General features: G+C 41.1%; 1 protein-coding gene across 6 annotated transcripts in view; it reads right to left on the minus strand.

The window, feature by feature from the left end:
• Positions 1–15,790, minus strand: part of LOC145978691 (uncharacterized) — a 450,589-nt gene that overhangs the window by 45,545 nt on the left and 389,254 nt on the right. For all 6 annotated transcript variants that reach the window (XM_083111475.1, XM_083111481.1, XM_083111479.1 and 3 more), the window contains 2 exons: positions 13,661–13,779; positions 6,570–6,696 (listed from right to left, as the gene is read on the minus strand). In XM_083111475.1, coding sequence (XP_082967601.1) covers positions 6,570–6,696; positions 13,661–13,779 — 246 coding nt within the window. The remainder of the gene's footprint in view (positions 1–6,569; positions 6,697–13,660; positions 13,780–15,790) is intronic.

Consider the following 15,790-nt stretch of genomic DNA (forward strand, 5'->3'; position numbering starts at 1 on the left):
AGGCAGGATCTTGCAAGTATTGCGGCGAGAAACATAATTCCCTTCTTCATGAAGATAAGAACAGCAGAGAACGTCAAACACAGAAGCGGCCCAGTCAACCCAGAAGTAAATCGGCAGTAGGCGATGATACTCGTTTTCAGGATAATGATGCCCAGACTAAAGCAACATATTGTTCTGTCAAGAACAGAGAAACTTCGCAAGTTCTCCTAGCCACAGCAGTCATAAAAATCAAGAACGCATACGGCGAGTGGCTCCCATGTCGTGCACTTTTGGATGGAGCCTCGCAGAGTAATATTATGACAGAGCATCTTGCTCAGCAGCTACGCATCAAGAAACAAAAACGCCGAATACCTATCCAAGGGATAAATGAAGCTACAGTGCAAGCCTTTCACACCATGGAGACGCAGATTAAATCCAGCATAAGTGGATTCACCATGGATATATCTTGTTCCATCTTGCCAAACATCACAGGTTCGATGCCAGCGCAGAGGCTCGAAACTTCCACATGGGGAATTCCGAGTGACATACATTTAGCAGATCCTAGCTTTCATACACCTGGCAACATTGACCTACTTCTGTCTGCAGATGTGTTCTACACGATTCTCAAGCCAGAAAAACTTTCAAGACCAGGAAACTATCCAGCGTTGCAGAACACTGAATTTGGATGGATTGTAGCAGGAAGGATTCCCAATGCACCATCTACGAACAGACCTTCGAAGTCATTCTTTGTTCGCACAGAAGATACAGTCAATTTTCATTTACAGAGATTTTGGGATTTGGTGGAATTCCATGATAAGTTGCCTTCGCCAGAAGAAATCGCCTGTGAAAAACATTTCCAGGAAACTACATCTCGTGATCGAGAAGGTCGATACACAGTCAAGCTACCCTTGAAGAAGGACAGATCCGTTCTTGGGGATTCTCTGCAAACAGCGATTTCACGATTTAACCAATTAGAAAGAAGACTTGATCGGAACGTGGAATTGAAAAGAGAGTACACAGAATTCATGGTCGAGTACCAACAACTCAAACACATGCAACCAATTGGGACATTGGAAGATGTATCCAGAGACAAGGAGACAAGGTACTACATTCCACATCACTGTGTGATCAAGGAATCAAGCAAAACTACACGTTTAAGAGTGGTTTTTGATGGAAGCTCGCCCACAACTACGGGGGAATCGTTGAACAGTATACAAATGATTGGTCCCACGATACAAGAATTGTTTTCAATCCTGCTCAGATTTCGTAGTCACAAAATCGCACTGACTGCAGACACGGCTAAAATGTATAGGCAAATTAACATGCATTCAGAAGACAGACCACTTCAATGCATCTTATGGAGAGCATCACGTGACGAACCAATTCATTTTTACAGTTTGAACACAGTCACTTATGGATTAACTTCAAGTTCATTCTTGGCCACAAGATGCCTCAAGCAGTTGGCAGAAGATGAATCATCAAATTTCACAGTAGCCACTCATGTCTTGACACATGACTTCTACGTTGACGATTTTCTGGGAGGAAATCATTGCATTGAAGGTGCAATAAAGCTGCGTGAAAGTCTCACAGAATTACTCCAGAAGGGAGGATTCAATCTACGTAAATGGTGCTTCAATAGCAAGGCAGTGTTGCAATCTATTCCAGAAGTATTGAAGGCAGTACAGGATCTAGTGCAATTCGACACAGAAGGCACAAAAACATTGGGAATTTCATGGCGCCCATCCACGGACGAATTTCTCATGGACAGCAAGGTCTCCACAACAGTGGATGTAGGCTCGTTGAAGATCTTCTCAAAGCGCCAAGTTGCCAGCATAATTGCACAAGTGTTCGATCCAATCGGACTAATATCGCCAGTGGTGATAACATACAAGTCATTCCTGCAGCAGTTATGGCTCCACAATGTAGGATGGGATGATCCGCTTCCTATAGATTTGCAGAAAACATGGCGTCGTCTTCATTCGCAGCTCACATGTATTAACGAAGTAAAAGTACCACGCTTCGTTTTGGCTCCAGGAGACATCCATAAAGTTCAAATTCACGGTTTCTCTGATGCATCAGAGAGAAACTATGGCAGTGTTCTCTTCGTAAGATCAATTGATTCAGAGGGTCACATAAGTGTGAACTTATTGTGTTCAAAGTCCAAGGTGGCTCCGGTGAAGAGAACCACTCTTCCACGTTTGGAATTATGTGCGGCAGTTCTACTAGCCAAACTGGTACACAAAGCATTGTCCATACTGCGTCTATGTATAGACACCATTCACCTATGGACCGACTCAAAAATCGTCCTAGCTTGGCTGGCGTCACCAGCCAGTAAATGGAAACCTTTTGTTGCCAACCGGGTTGCTATGGTACAGGAACTCACACAGGTCAGTGATTGGAAGCACGTTCCGTCAAAAGACAATCCTGCAGATCTGATCTCACGAGGAGTCGATGCAAAAACTATCAGATCACTTCAGCTTTGGTGGCACGGACCCACCTGGCTCCAAGAAGAGGAGACACAGTGGCCATCATCCAGTTTAGCATTCCGTCCAGACGACAACACTATTCCAGAGCAGCGTAAGGTAGCAGCTACCACATTGGTCACTCATGTAACAACTGAAGAAGAAATCATATCTAGATATTCAACTTTATCCAAGCTACTGAGAGTAGTGTCACTCTGCAAAAGGTTCATCAGCAATTGCAGAAACTCAAGAGAGAAAAGGAGTGAAGACCTTACCACCTTTGAAATTCAAGGCGCCACACTTGCCTGCATCAAGATAACACAACGCGCATTCTTCTCTCAGGAAATCAAAGATTTGTCTGACAAGCAGCAAGTACACAACAAAAGCATTTTGAGGAACCTTCATCCATTTCTCGACAATGAAAAAGTAATTCGTGTCGGAGGAAGATTGGAAAACAGTGAACTGGAATTCCAAAGCAAGCATCAAATTATTCTTCATCCGAAGAGTCATTTCGCGAAAATTCTGATAGCATCAGAACACAAGAGACTTATGCATGCTGGTCCACAGCTTCTCATATCATCACTTCGTGAGAAATATTGGATACCTCGCATACGACAGGTGGTCAAACAGATCATTCATCAGTGCAACATATGCTATCGTTTGAAGGCTTCAGCCGCCCAGCAGCTGATGGGGCAGTTACCCTCCAGTAGAGTGAGACCCAGCAAGGCATTCCATCACGTAGGCGTTGATTACGCAGGGCCATACCACATCAAGACCGGAGCCGCAAGAAGCAGATCCACAAGAAAATGCTACATTGCAGTTTTCACTTGTCTTGCCACAAGGGCAATTCATCTAGAGATTGTCTCAGACTTGACATCACAAGCCTTCATCGCAGCTCTACTACGCTTCACCGCGAGAAGAGGAAAGTGTGCAAGTATTTTTAGCGACAATGCTACGACGTTCCATGGTGCTAAAAATGAATTGCAGGAATTACGTAAACTCTTTCAATCACAAGAATTCAACAAGGACATTAACAGATTTGCAGCAGAAGAGAATTTCCAATGGAAGTATTCTCCAACACGCAGTCCATCATTCGGCGGGATTTTTGATAGTGCAGTGAAGTCTATGAAATACCATCTTCGAAGAGTAGCAGGAAACGCCGTGCTAACATACGAAGAACTAGTAACTCTGCTATGCCAAATAGAGGCCTGCCTCAACTCCCGTCCTCTTTCCACACTCCCTGATTCTCATGATGAATTCAGCTACATTACCCCTGGTCATTTTCTTATTGGAGGTCCTCTAACCTCATTTCCTGAACCAAACATTACAGATCTGGCTGCCAACAGATTATCCAGATGGCAGCGCATACAGCAGTTCCAGCAGCGAGTATGGAGAAAGTGGTCTCAGGACTACCTGCATAGCCTGCAGCAGCGACAGAAATGGACAGCCGTTCAGTCGAATTTGAAGCCTGGCACACCAGTGCTATTAAAGGAGGACAATCTTCCACCACTCTCGTGGAGAGTCGGCGTCATCCAAGAAGTGTTTCCGGGAAGGGATAACCTAGTGCGCGTAGTCACCGTTCGTACTAGAGACGGAGTCTACAAGAGAGCATTAAGCAAAATTGTGCCTTTACCACATTGGGAAGAAGACGCTCCATGAGCTAAAACATTGACAATGTATCCACTAGTGTTAAGTTGGATGTGAACATTCCAACGGGGGGGAGTATGTTGGAGATTTATCTATAAAAGTAACCATGTTTATTCTTTCTTTATATATTTTATATTGCATATAGCTCCAATTGTTTATTTGTGTATTTCAAATGCCTTAAGTAACCTGCACTCCCATTGGCTAATTCAATCTTAGCGCGGTGTCTAGTTGCCGCCATCTTAGCGCGGTAGTTACTTCCAGCCAGTGTGCGTAGAGAGGCCACTCGGGACACAGCCAGAAACCGTCGCGGACAATTATGGATACCGTAAGCCCAACGTGGCTACGTTTCATTAGTGGCGCGTTGTTGTAACCCCAGCTGCAACTTCGTGTAAACAGTTTCCCCTAGACAGGAGTGCATGGGAAGTGTAATCAAGTGTTATGTGCATATACCTTATAATACATAGTTATAGTTATCAGTGTGTGTGCCTGTGTTTTCTTTACAACTACCAAGAGGATCGCGGTGAACTTTGCCCTGTAGCGACACAATCCATACCAGAGAGATGTAAGTGGTACCTACAATTTCACTTACATTTAGATCCTACCGGTTTGGATCATCATTCATTTCTGGTCCTTCACAGCCGGACAGGTTCTACATTCAGTTTTGGTCCTGTACGGTCCGGAACGCAAACACGATATTATAAGAGAAAATGAAGAATTTTCAAGCCCATTAAAGTTCAAAGCAACTACGGGGGAAGGGGGCACAGAGGGGCAATTGCACCCTCAACTTCAAATTTTATACAAATAAAAATACATTTCGCAAAATTTTCTTGCTTCCTTTATCTGCTTTTCTTGCAGTCTTGTCAACTTTATAGCCGTAGGTAGGGGGCGGCGGGAGTTGTCCCTGGGCGCCGAACAATCTGAATGAGAAAAATTGTAACAGAGAATGCCATGGCCTCCCATGAAAATTTTTGCGCCCTATTAAATCAATGCTGTTTTTAATTTGCAAAAATTTGGATCGAAAAAATTTCTTGCTCGCAATTTTTTTCTCTAATGCATTGTAAATTACCAGAGAGAACTAACAACAACTAAGTGCCTCAGACAGTTGTTGTTATGACAGTTTGGCTTGGAGGAAAAAGAGCGCGCACATTTCAGATAGCATTTATATCATTTTTGCTGTTGGTTTGTTATGGGGTGGATGAATTGATTATATATTGTATATATATATATTATATATACACACGCGCGCGCGCAAACACACACACACAGAAATACCCATCAATGCAATAAAACTAAAACAGTGTCATAAAATGAGTTTTTTCCCCCCTACTGAACGTTCAAAGTTTTTGCCCCCCCTAATCAAAGGGTCTGCGTACGCCTATGGCTACCTGATGTCCTCCCCCCGGAGCATGTCCTACAGTTTTAGCATCACATCAATTCAAAGTTTGTTTTACGTTCACGTAATGCGCACATAGGCTAATCGGGACTGTATCTACATTTGAAAGTGGGTATGCGTAGATATGTGAATCCAACACAAACCGATTAAAGTTTTCGCACGCGCATTAATGGTGATGTAAAGTGACATAACCTAACATATTACAGGCACCACAAAAAAAGGCAATGCGTCTCTTAGGTTTACTGTAGGCTATCGTTTCACCAAAATGAGCGATATCTCAGCCCTCACCTTATACTTCAAGTCACTCATTTCCCCAGTAATAGAATACTGCTCTCCCGTCTGGTCCATGGCATGTCCCACTCAGCTCTCTAGAATCGATTCTGTCCTTCACTTTTTCCTGGCTATAGTTCCATCAGGGTTGCCTCATTACGCAATTTTTCAACACCTCATTTCCTGTCCTATCTACATTCCCTATCAGCGCAGTTTACTGAATGATTTCAGGTATCTTTACAAAATTGTGAATGGCAAAATCTGTTGCAAGACGCTCCTCTAGGAATTCCACTTTCGAGTGCTTATGCGTACAACACGTAGGCTAATACAAATTATTTTACACAGAAAAGCCTAGACTGGAAATTAAAAAAAAGAAAGCTCTTTCACAGACTTCCCACTCAATGTAACGACCTCCCATCAAGTACTGATGTATTTTGCACAGAATATGCCTTTCGGTCTACTATCAGAACATATGTTGCTAAATAACACTTTTCTTTTCTTTGTTGAGTTCAGTGTAAAATGGCTACTTGCTGTACCTGAAATTTTCTCAAATAAATAAATACTGTTACTCCTCGTTGCGAGAAACTGAGAAGTCTGAGGGAGAGGAATATTACGTATTAAAAACTTGCAGAAACTTTACACACGGCGGCTTGTGCGTGTCAGAACACGGGGGCACTCGGGCACAAGCGAAGGGGAAGCGAGAGGAGAAAACAAATGACTGTCCATTTTAGTTTACGATTTTGCTGGGGTTGACCTGTAAATAACAACTATACTTTGCTTGCACATGTACAGATGTAGTAGCAGAGAAGCGTACTTACTTGGGTGTCGCAGCTCGTACTTGGAGGGATCCAGGTTCTTCTCGGAGCACACCTGGCTCAGGATGTCCGCCAAAGGAGTTCTCGGGCTCACACGCGTTACGAACAGCTGGTTTCGCGGCAGGTGAACCTGGAGAGAGAGAGAAAAAAGTGAAAACGAATGAAATTCTGCAGGAAAACTAGGAAGCTACACAAAACATCCACATTACAAGTGTTTCCAACCATGAGAAAAACTTTAATTTCGATTAGTTATGCTTCGTTGGGCTACAGTTTTCAAAGCAAGAAATATTATTTTGTTAACGTATCAGATCACACACACACACACGATATATATTTATATGTCATTCCATGTCATATCAGGCACAGTAACCAATTTTGATTATATTGGAGACAAGCTTTGCTCCAAAACAGACATCTGTGAAAGGCTTTTGCCGAAATATGACGCACGTATTACATGAGGGTTATTCAAAGAGTCATTTTTAACAAACAGGCAATTTTCAATTAGGTATATCTCGTAAACGAATGAAGACACAAGCGTGCTTGGGTTCGCTGTAAAGAGGAAAGACAGTAGCATACTATGAGATGTTCAAAAGTTGAAACTTAGTAATATTTGAACTTGCTGTCCAAATTTCAAGTTTCAAAAGCTCAAAACACCTCCTAATCGATATTTCCCATGTTTAAAATATTTGTGACTGTCTTTCATACATTGCATCTTATTACCAGTAAAAAAAAGGTAAAGTGCTCCCCTGTGCATAGCACCACGCCATGAAGGCGTATAGGGGGTGTGGGGGTAACGCCCCACATTTTCTTGATCCGGTCGTGAGTGGGGGTGATGTGATCAGCATCACGCCCCTGACCGCCTTTACCCCCCAGGGTTTCCCCCAGGTACCCATGTTATTCGACGCTGGGTGGGCGCCGGGGCCGCTTCCAGGTTTCTGCTTTCTCATTTCCAAATTAGACTAATTCTTATGTATTACATTGCCATTTTCCAAACAATGGACTAACAAAGTGAGTGAGGGGTGTTCTGCAATTTAACACCAATGAAGGGTTGGCCAGGAATGCAATAAAAAAAATTGCAGCTTTCGGATATGTAAAAATAGGAACGTTCTATTCTTACATCTCTCTGAATAGCTCTAATTAACTATTCATCAGATTGTCGTTCCGTTCCTTGCGATATTGGTGAGAACGTAATATGTTAAAGTGAGGCACATGACTGTTTTAATCTACATATCTCCTCATCCCCTGACACTACAGGTACGAAACCAAAAACATTCTCTAGAGGAAATCATAAGTTATGAATTTGGTCCAGTGACTTTAGGACGTAAATTACATAGTTTTACATACTTACTGTTATTTGCGTCGAACACAACTTTTACGGTGATTCTAAAAAATTAAAGAAAATATTTTAAGCTTTCTATTTCAATTAACATTTATGGTATATCCATCAAACAAAAACCATAATTTAGAAAATTTTCTGATCTTTTACTTTGGTTATCTTCACTTTTTTCTGTACCCTTTTCGAGATAATATATATTTTAATTTTCATGGTGAATTTTTGGCGCCATTTTTTCAAGATGGCGGCGAACCTACAGGTCAGAGTGAGGTAGACACTTCAAATTGGGCTTCCTCACATCTTTTCTTACTACAGAGGCAGTTGGTTAATTTCCGTTGCAAATACGTAGTTCCCCAGACGACATACATTATCTGTACTCGACTATCTACAGAGATGTAACCTGTGAGTGAATTGTTAAGAAATGTAACCTCTTGCATATGCATGGAAATATTGCGTAAATATGTGTTATTATATACTGTGTGAACGTATAAACGTTTATCGTAAGCTTACACTATAATTATCTTAAATGTATGATGTTATCGGTTTTGCCAACGTTCGATAGAATGGCAAAGATTATCACACACTCTTTGACCACGGAGTTCAGTAGGTGCTGCCATCTGGACAACAGTTTCGGAACGAAACGTACAGTAAGTCTTGAAAATCATTAGTTCCATTTCAGGCTTCAATGCAAGTCTAGTCCAAGATGAATATGTAAAGGTAGATTTTTAAAAATTATCTTGAACATCTTGGAATTTGGCATTGTTTCACTTTCGTAAGACGCCAACAACTTAACTTAGGTCTTTACGTCGATATCGGTGAAACTATCGAACAGGTAATTTTAGATCGATTGCAGTCGCTCACAGCCAGGCAAGTAAGTGGGTGGATTGAATTCGTTCTGTTGTGCCGAACTCGACAATAAACGCATAAATTGGGTACTTTTTTGTTCTACCATACGTGCTTCGAGGAACAAACAACTTTAGCCCTATTCTTTTCAAAACAAAAAAAAATAATAAACACATTTAATTTTAAATCAGCGTTAAGGAGCATTTTGACTAATTCTCACTTCTTTTGTTACCCACGTGATAACCACAAATATTAATTGCATGTCCATTTCACTCATTTCCCCGCACGATTTATGAGTCGCTTCATTGCAAGAGTGGTCACTCTAATGCAGTCCACTTCAAATCACTTTCGGTTGCCTCAATTAAGAAGGTATTTATTGAGTTACACAAGAATTGGAAATAGGAGCGACAACTGCAAATGAAAGTTACGTATTTCAGTGCAATTGGTTTTCTCCGACCCATATGCTCATGAGCCAAAAGAGTGACCAAGAGGCTACTGGTAAAACGCTGAAAGATTGCTTGTACAGTTACGGACACTTCTGGGTTGTAACATTCTCATTAAATTTCAATGGAATCAGAAGTGTCCACGACTGTACGTTTAAACTGATCAACTAGTATAAATGTCAGAAATAAGTTGAGTCTTCCGGCTTTCAGTCAATATATAAATATACAGGGCGTTTCACTACTAGATTGACCCAATTATTACGGAAGTATTCAGCATGGATTGGTTGACTGTCTTTATGCACAGAAAGGCTAATCGGGACTGGACCTACAGTTTAAAGTAACACCACTATGTTTCTCAACCGGGTATCGAACCCAGGACCCCTTGACTATAAGGCGACAACGTTACCATTGCACCATCGAGGAGGCTCACACTTTTTATTATTGTAGAAATCTCAAACTCCAGTATAAAATACCCGCATAGACAGCAAAGTGAATGACATCAGGTGCCACGTTGTCACATCCTTCAATGAGGAAACGTGACACTTCTGACAAATTCATGCAGTCCATCAAAATCCTTTCAAGAGCAGACTTGCTGAAGCCAGTTTTGACCGGATTTAACTAGTTCATAGCAGAAATACAAAGTCTTCGTGCGTTTTTAAGCGAAACCGTGCCCGGTTATTGGGTGCCGTGCGGTAACAAAACTTACTCACTGTTTCAGTTGAAACTTGGCGAAGTTGTCAGCACTGCTGGACATGCTCACTGTGGCATGGACGATAAGCAAAAGTTGAAGGCACTCGACGGAAAGAAGACACAGTTTGTGAGACTGCGGAACCAGAGTGGAAAGTGAGGGGCACGGGGCAGCACCCAGCGCCACCTGTTATTTCCATCGAAGGTGCTGGAACGGCGGAGAAGCCTCTCGAATATTATCAGAATACTTGCCATCGAATTCCTAATGTGCGAAAATCATCACATTGGAGATTTTAGCGATGGATTTTAGATTCCTTCCGGAATCAGAATCGAAATGCAGCGATGCATAGCACCGGAAATGGAAGTCTCCCCGTCGTTTGAGGCTGCTTGCTAGATGGCGCAGCAGTCGGCTGAAATTCGAAAGCTAACGTACAACACCATACAAAACTACCAGACTGATTGTCAGTTATAATAAATAATAATAATAACAGTCTTATCAAACAACGAACAGATTTTGTTTGTTTTAACGAAAACTAGGCAAAATGTAGCCTAAATTTTGAACTCTTACTTAGAAAAACAAATAAAATTTAAAACAAAATAATTATCGCACATTTCTTTCGAAAGCTTATGAATCTGAACGAAACATTTATTAGTAACGCATGTTTGTAAAATTGATGATTGCGGCCCGTTATTCGAACGTATGTCAAAAGCGCAGGAATATAATATAGTGTACACCAAATAATCCAAGTAATGAATTGTTTACGCCGGGAAAAAATAAAGCTGAATTTTGGAGGAGATTAGACCACCGTGGATAGTACATAGGAGTACCTCCCCTTCTTGCTAAAGAAAAAAAAAGGTGTCAATATAAATTTTGCTATTTTTAAAACAAAATCCGTGATTTATGAACAAATAAAAGAAGTGTGCATTTATATTAAAAATTTGTTATGAAAGCTGGAACTGCGAACTCGATTGTTAACAATGTAAATAATGTTGACAAAGAAACTTATTAGGGAACAATGTAACGAAAGAAAAAACCCAATACCTTTGAAAGTAACACGGGAAAAATATAAATAGATATGGGAAAAACTGCTTAAAGCGGTAATCCCAAATAAAAGTAAATAACAAGGGAAAACGTTTGGTAGTTAACAAAGAAATCTGAGTGAATGTTACAGGTCGAAATCAAGTGTTACATAAAATCAAAATTTAATTATTCGTAACATTCGAATTAACTTTCAAATTGAAGCACTTAAAAATAATTTTAACTGATGAAAGTAATATTAAAGAGGAAATTAAAAACATTTAATTTAGAGGCAATGCATATGCAATTCTGTATTCTAGTTTCTTTTATGCTTTAGTGTAATAGCGGAATCAAAAGGTTAAATTCTGCCTGTAATAGCATACGAATGTGAAATATGGTCCTTTACACTAAAAGAGGTATATAGATTGCAAGTTTTAGGGAGGGAAATGCCTTGAGTAATATTCGCACTTAAATTATAAGAAATGTGCAAGTGAAAATTATGGAACAATACTCAACTGCATAATCTACATTAACCCACTGATATGATTATAATAATGATATTAAGAAGACTTCCTATTTTGCATTTATTCTTAAGGCATTATGTTCTGAATTAATTTACCTATATCCGAACCTTTGCCCCTTCGCCCACCTTTTCTTATTCTTGTTGGCTACACGTACTCGCGAAGATCTGACAATAATTGCAGCTGTCCCGTTTCGTCAAGATGGTTTCATTCCGAACCTGTGTGGTCTCGCTCGGAGTTCCGAGCGACTGCACAGCCAGCCCGTGGTACGTGTTCATACAGATTGTGTACGGCGAGATCTCAAGATCACGGTTGCGCGACCGACTGCTGTAATAGCCGCTACGTGACGTTCGATTGTCTCGCTCCACTTGTTACCAGACCCTTCCACGCCATCTATCGAGAATATCGCGAAGCTATGCAGTTCTGCGAGTGGGATCGTAGTTAAATTTATTTCGAGAGGCTGCAAAAAAGGTTACACATAATACTGCTAATACTAATGCAACAGTAAAGTGCATTTCTGCTTTGCACCGTGCAGTGATCAGTATCAATCTGCGGCCATTTCCTCCACAAATGAGGGGGCTGGATGATTCTGAAAGCCACTTTATGCAGGGAAATCAAAGGGTCCCGGGATTGATACCCGGTGGAGGCATGTAGTGGTGCGGATTCCATTGAAATTGTAGGTTCAGTCCCTTTTAGCCCATCTGTGCACGAAGTGGACTTCAGAAATAAATCATATTTAAGTCCACTTTATGCACAGGTAGGTTAATTGGGACTGGGCCTATAGTTTAGTGTAGGGTTCGAATCCGAACCACTGACTGTGCCTCCACCGGGGAACAAATCCGGACCCTTTAATTATGGAGCAACATAGTTTACAAGGGATGATCCACAGTGTTATTACCCGGAACTCTGGAATTTCAGGATCCGGGTATTACCATAATACGTAATAGTTACCATGATCGGAGAGGTGGCAAAGTACTTATAGTTTGCTCTTGAAATAATATTTAAAAAAGGAAAAGAATTCATCATGACAATATTTTTCCCATCATGCATTAAAGTTGAGATATTTTTGGGACGTAAAGTACTATACATGGTGTTGTCCTAATTGCGAATACTTGCTGCCTAAACAGGATTAGCCTCGAAGGACAGGATCCTAATTGCGAACACAATTTCTGCCCTTGGAACTACAACTTTCTCTTGCACTTTCTGTCTTTTCAACGATTTTTTAAGGGACTGAGACTGGTCAGTGCCTTGTTGGAATATAGAAAATTCGACATAATTAAAGTCATTGCCCAAGTATAAATAATTCAATAATAAAAGTATGGCCTATTTCTGTATGCCACTACATACTGCACACTTTCTAACTGAAAATAGCTTCGTCATTTAATAATATAATAATTAATTTCAAATTCAAATTTCAAAACATTATGCTGTACTTAAAAATGTATGTATACCATCAATCCCCTCATACCTGTTAGTGCTCCTCGCCAGTTTTTCGGTAATATATATATATATATATATATATATATATACTGAAAGGGTGAATTGACTATGAAGGGCTTTACAAAGAAGACCATGAGAAGTCAATCACGTTGGCTATTGTTGCTAGTCAACCCATCTGTCTGAGTCACTACCCTCATTAGTTTTTGAAAACAGGTTTTTCAGTTACATGTGTTCGCAATTAGGACATGGAAGTATTTCCTCATTTTTGTGTGTTCGCAATTAGGAAGATTTAGGCACTGTTCGCAATTAGGACACAACCACTATACATAGCACTACTTAGATGATTACCTAAGAATATGCTTTTAGACGCTAATTCACAAATAGTGTGTGTTCCCCTGTGCTTTGCACCACGCCGTGAAGGTGTATAGGGGGCGTGTAGTAAGGGCCCCACACTTTCTTGATCACGGCCGAAGGTTGGGGTGATGTAATCAACACCGCACCCCTGGCCGCCTTAAACCCCCAGAGTTTCCTCCAGGTACTCACTTCGTACGGCGCCGAAGCCGCTTGAACAGGTGGGGAAAAAATCCCAGTTCTCCCCTCGCCGGGGATCGAACCCGGGTCTCTCGCATGGTAGTCAGACGCCTTAACCACTGAGCTACAGCGGCTTTAAATTCACAAATAGCGTTACCAGAGAATTTTGCAGGATGAATATGTTTTGGTTCACAATCAACACATTTCATATATTTTCTGAAAATAATTTTAATCGCCTGTTTATTGGAGAAATAACCACAAAATGTGACGTCACTTACCTGTAATCGGAACGTTTGCTCAAACGGCTGATTCGCTGGCTTCAGAGGCGCTTTCTTCGTGACTGCATTGTTGAGTTTGCTTTTGGGTACCACCTGGATAGTCCACGTATCCAGTGCCCCTGGAAAGAGAAAAAGAATAAAGTGTTAAGTCACCACAATAACGTCATTTCTACAGAAGCAAAACTATTGAAAATATTTCCTTTTCCTTTCCAAAGAACCATGCGCTAACATTCACACTTGAGCAACCATATTTACAGCAGTTAGAGATTAGATTAGTTGACCCGTGCATATTGGGCAAGGTCTCCCCCCAAAAAAAATCACCTACTTCCGTCCAAAACATTGGTTCCTACTCCTTTTTAGTATCCCCAGCTGGATACTTCACGATTCATTCGCAAAGTATGTTAAAATGGGGAAATATTACTGCAGAAATAGTGAAGACACCGCTGCATTTTCTATAATATGGGCAGAGAGAGAGAGAGAGAGAGAGAGAGAGAGAGAGAGAGAGAGAGAGAGAGAGAGGGAGAGGGAGAGAGAGGGAGAGAGAGGGAGGGAGAGGGAGGGAGAGAGGGAGAGAGAGAGGGAGGGAGGGAGAGAGGGAGGGAGAGAGGGGGAGGGAGGGAGGGAGAAAAGATGAAAGGCAAGAAAATGGAAATCAAGATGGAGAAGAGGAAAGGAGAGAAGAGAGAAGAGAAGAGAGAAAATAAGAGAGGAGAAGAGAGAGAAAATAAGAGAGGAGAAGAGAGAGAAAATAAGAGAGGAGAAGAGAGAGAAAATAAGAGAGGAGAAGAGAGAGAAAATAAGAGGAGAAGAGAGAGAAAATAAGAGGAGAAGAGAGAGAAAATAAGAGGAGAAGAGAGAGAAAATAAGAGAGAAGAGAGAGAAAATAAGAGAGAAGAGAGAGCAAATAAGAGAGAAGAGAGAGCAAATAAGAGAGAAGAGAGAGCAAATAAGAGAGAAGATAGAAAATAAGAGAGAAGATAGAGAAAATAAGAGAGAAGAGAGAGAAAATAAGAGAAGAGAGAGAAAATAAGAAACAAGAGAGAGAAAATAAGAAACAAGAGAGAGAAAAGAAGAAACAAGAGAGAGAAAAGAAGAAACAAGAGAGAGAAAAGAAGAAACAAGAGAGAGAAAAGAAACAAGAGAGAGAAAAGGAGATAAAAGAGAGAAGAGAAAAAAGAGAAAATAAAGGAGAGAAAAGAAAGAAGAGATACGAAAATAGAAACTACAGTGTTTACTGTGTTAGGCATTGCTCTTCCATCCGATGGCTGGTGAGAGCAGTTGACGGCTTGGACCAACCCAACCGAATCTAACTTGTGCGCGGAACCAGATGTCATGTAACTGTCACATAGGTAAGCGGCATCAGGTACGCACATGGCTGACCCAAAACTCTCAAATTAGAGCCACTGAAGTTGGAAAGTAACGGAAAAGGAAAGGGGGGGGTTAGGGTGAGAGAGGTGATAACTGGAGCCCGTTAGGTGGGCAAAATACTATTCTTTCACCGGCTGCATACATTGAGAACATAAATATTTTGTTCTGTGAATAAGGAAGGGGAACTCTTCTCCGGGGGGCCGTATCCCCCTCCCCCTTAGCTTTGCCGACGGGTTTCTTAATGGTCAAATGGAATTACAAGTGTGTTAACTATTGCAGTTTGCCTATTTAGCATATTAGTTTTCTTTTATCGGATTATATCTTCCACCTTTGCTAATAGCGACGATGAAGATGAATCGTAAAAATATGATATGACAATGACAGGATCATGGATGTACCCAGATTTTTTCAGGGGGGGAGAAAATGGAGGACAAGCTGAAACGGAAGACACTTTCACAGGGAGTGCACTGAATTATTTCAAACGGGAATGACATTGTAGTTTCCTCCTAAAAATAAAACTCAATGAACAGAGTGAAATGTTTCACCATTGATTTTCCAGAGGGGGCAATTGCCCCCTCCCCCCATGTATACGCCCATGGACAGTACAGGACAACACAAGCTTCACGGAGACAAGAGTACAGAGGCCAGAACCTCGTTAGTCTGCAACAATGAATTGGTGCGGTAAACCATGTCAAATTTTCAGAGTTAAATGTCACAGCAGGTGTTTTTTTTCCCCGAACTCTTTTACGCTGTTTTAACCCA

This window comes from Lepisma saccharinum, chromosome 25 (genome assembly GCF_977018435.1).
Source record: "Lepisma saccharinum chromosome 25, izLepSacc3.1, whole genome shotgun sequence".
NCBI lineage: Eukaryota > Metazoa > Arthropoda > Insecta > Zygentoma > Lepismatidae > Lepisma > Lepisma saccharinum.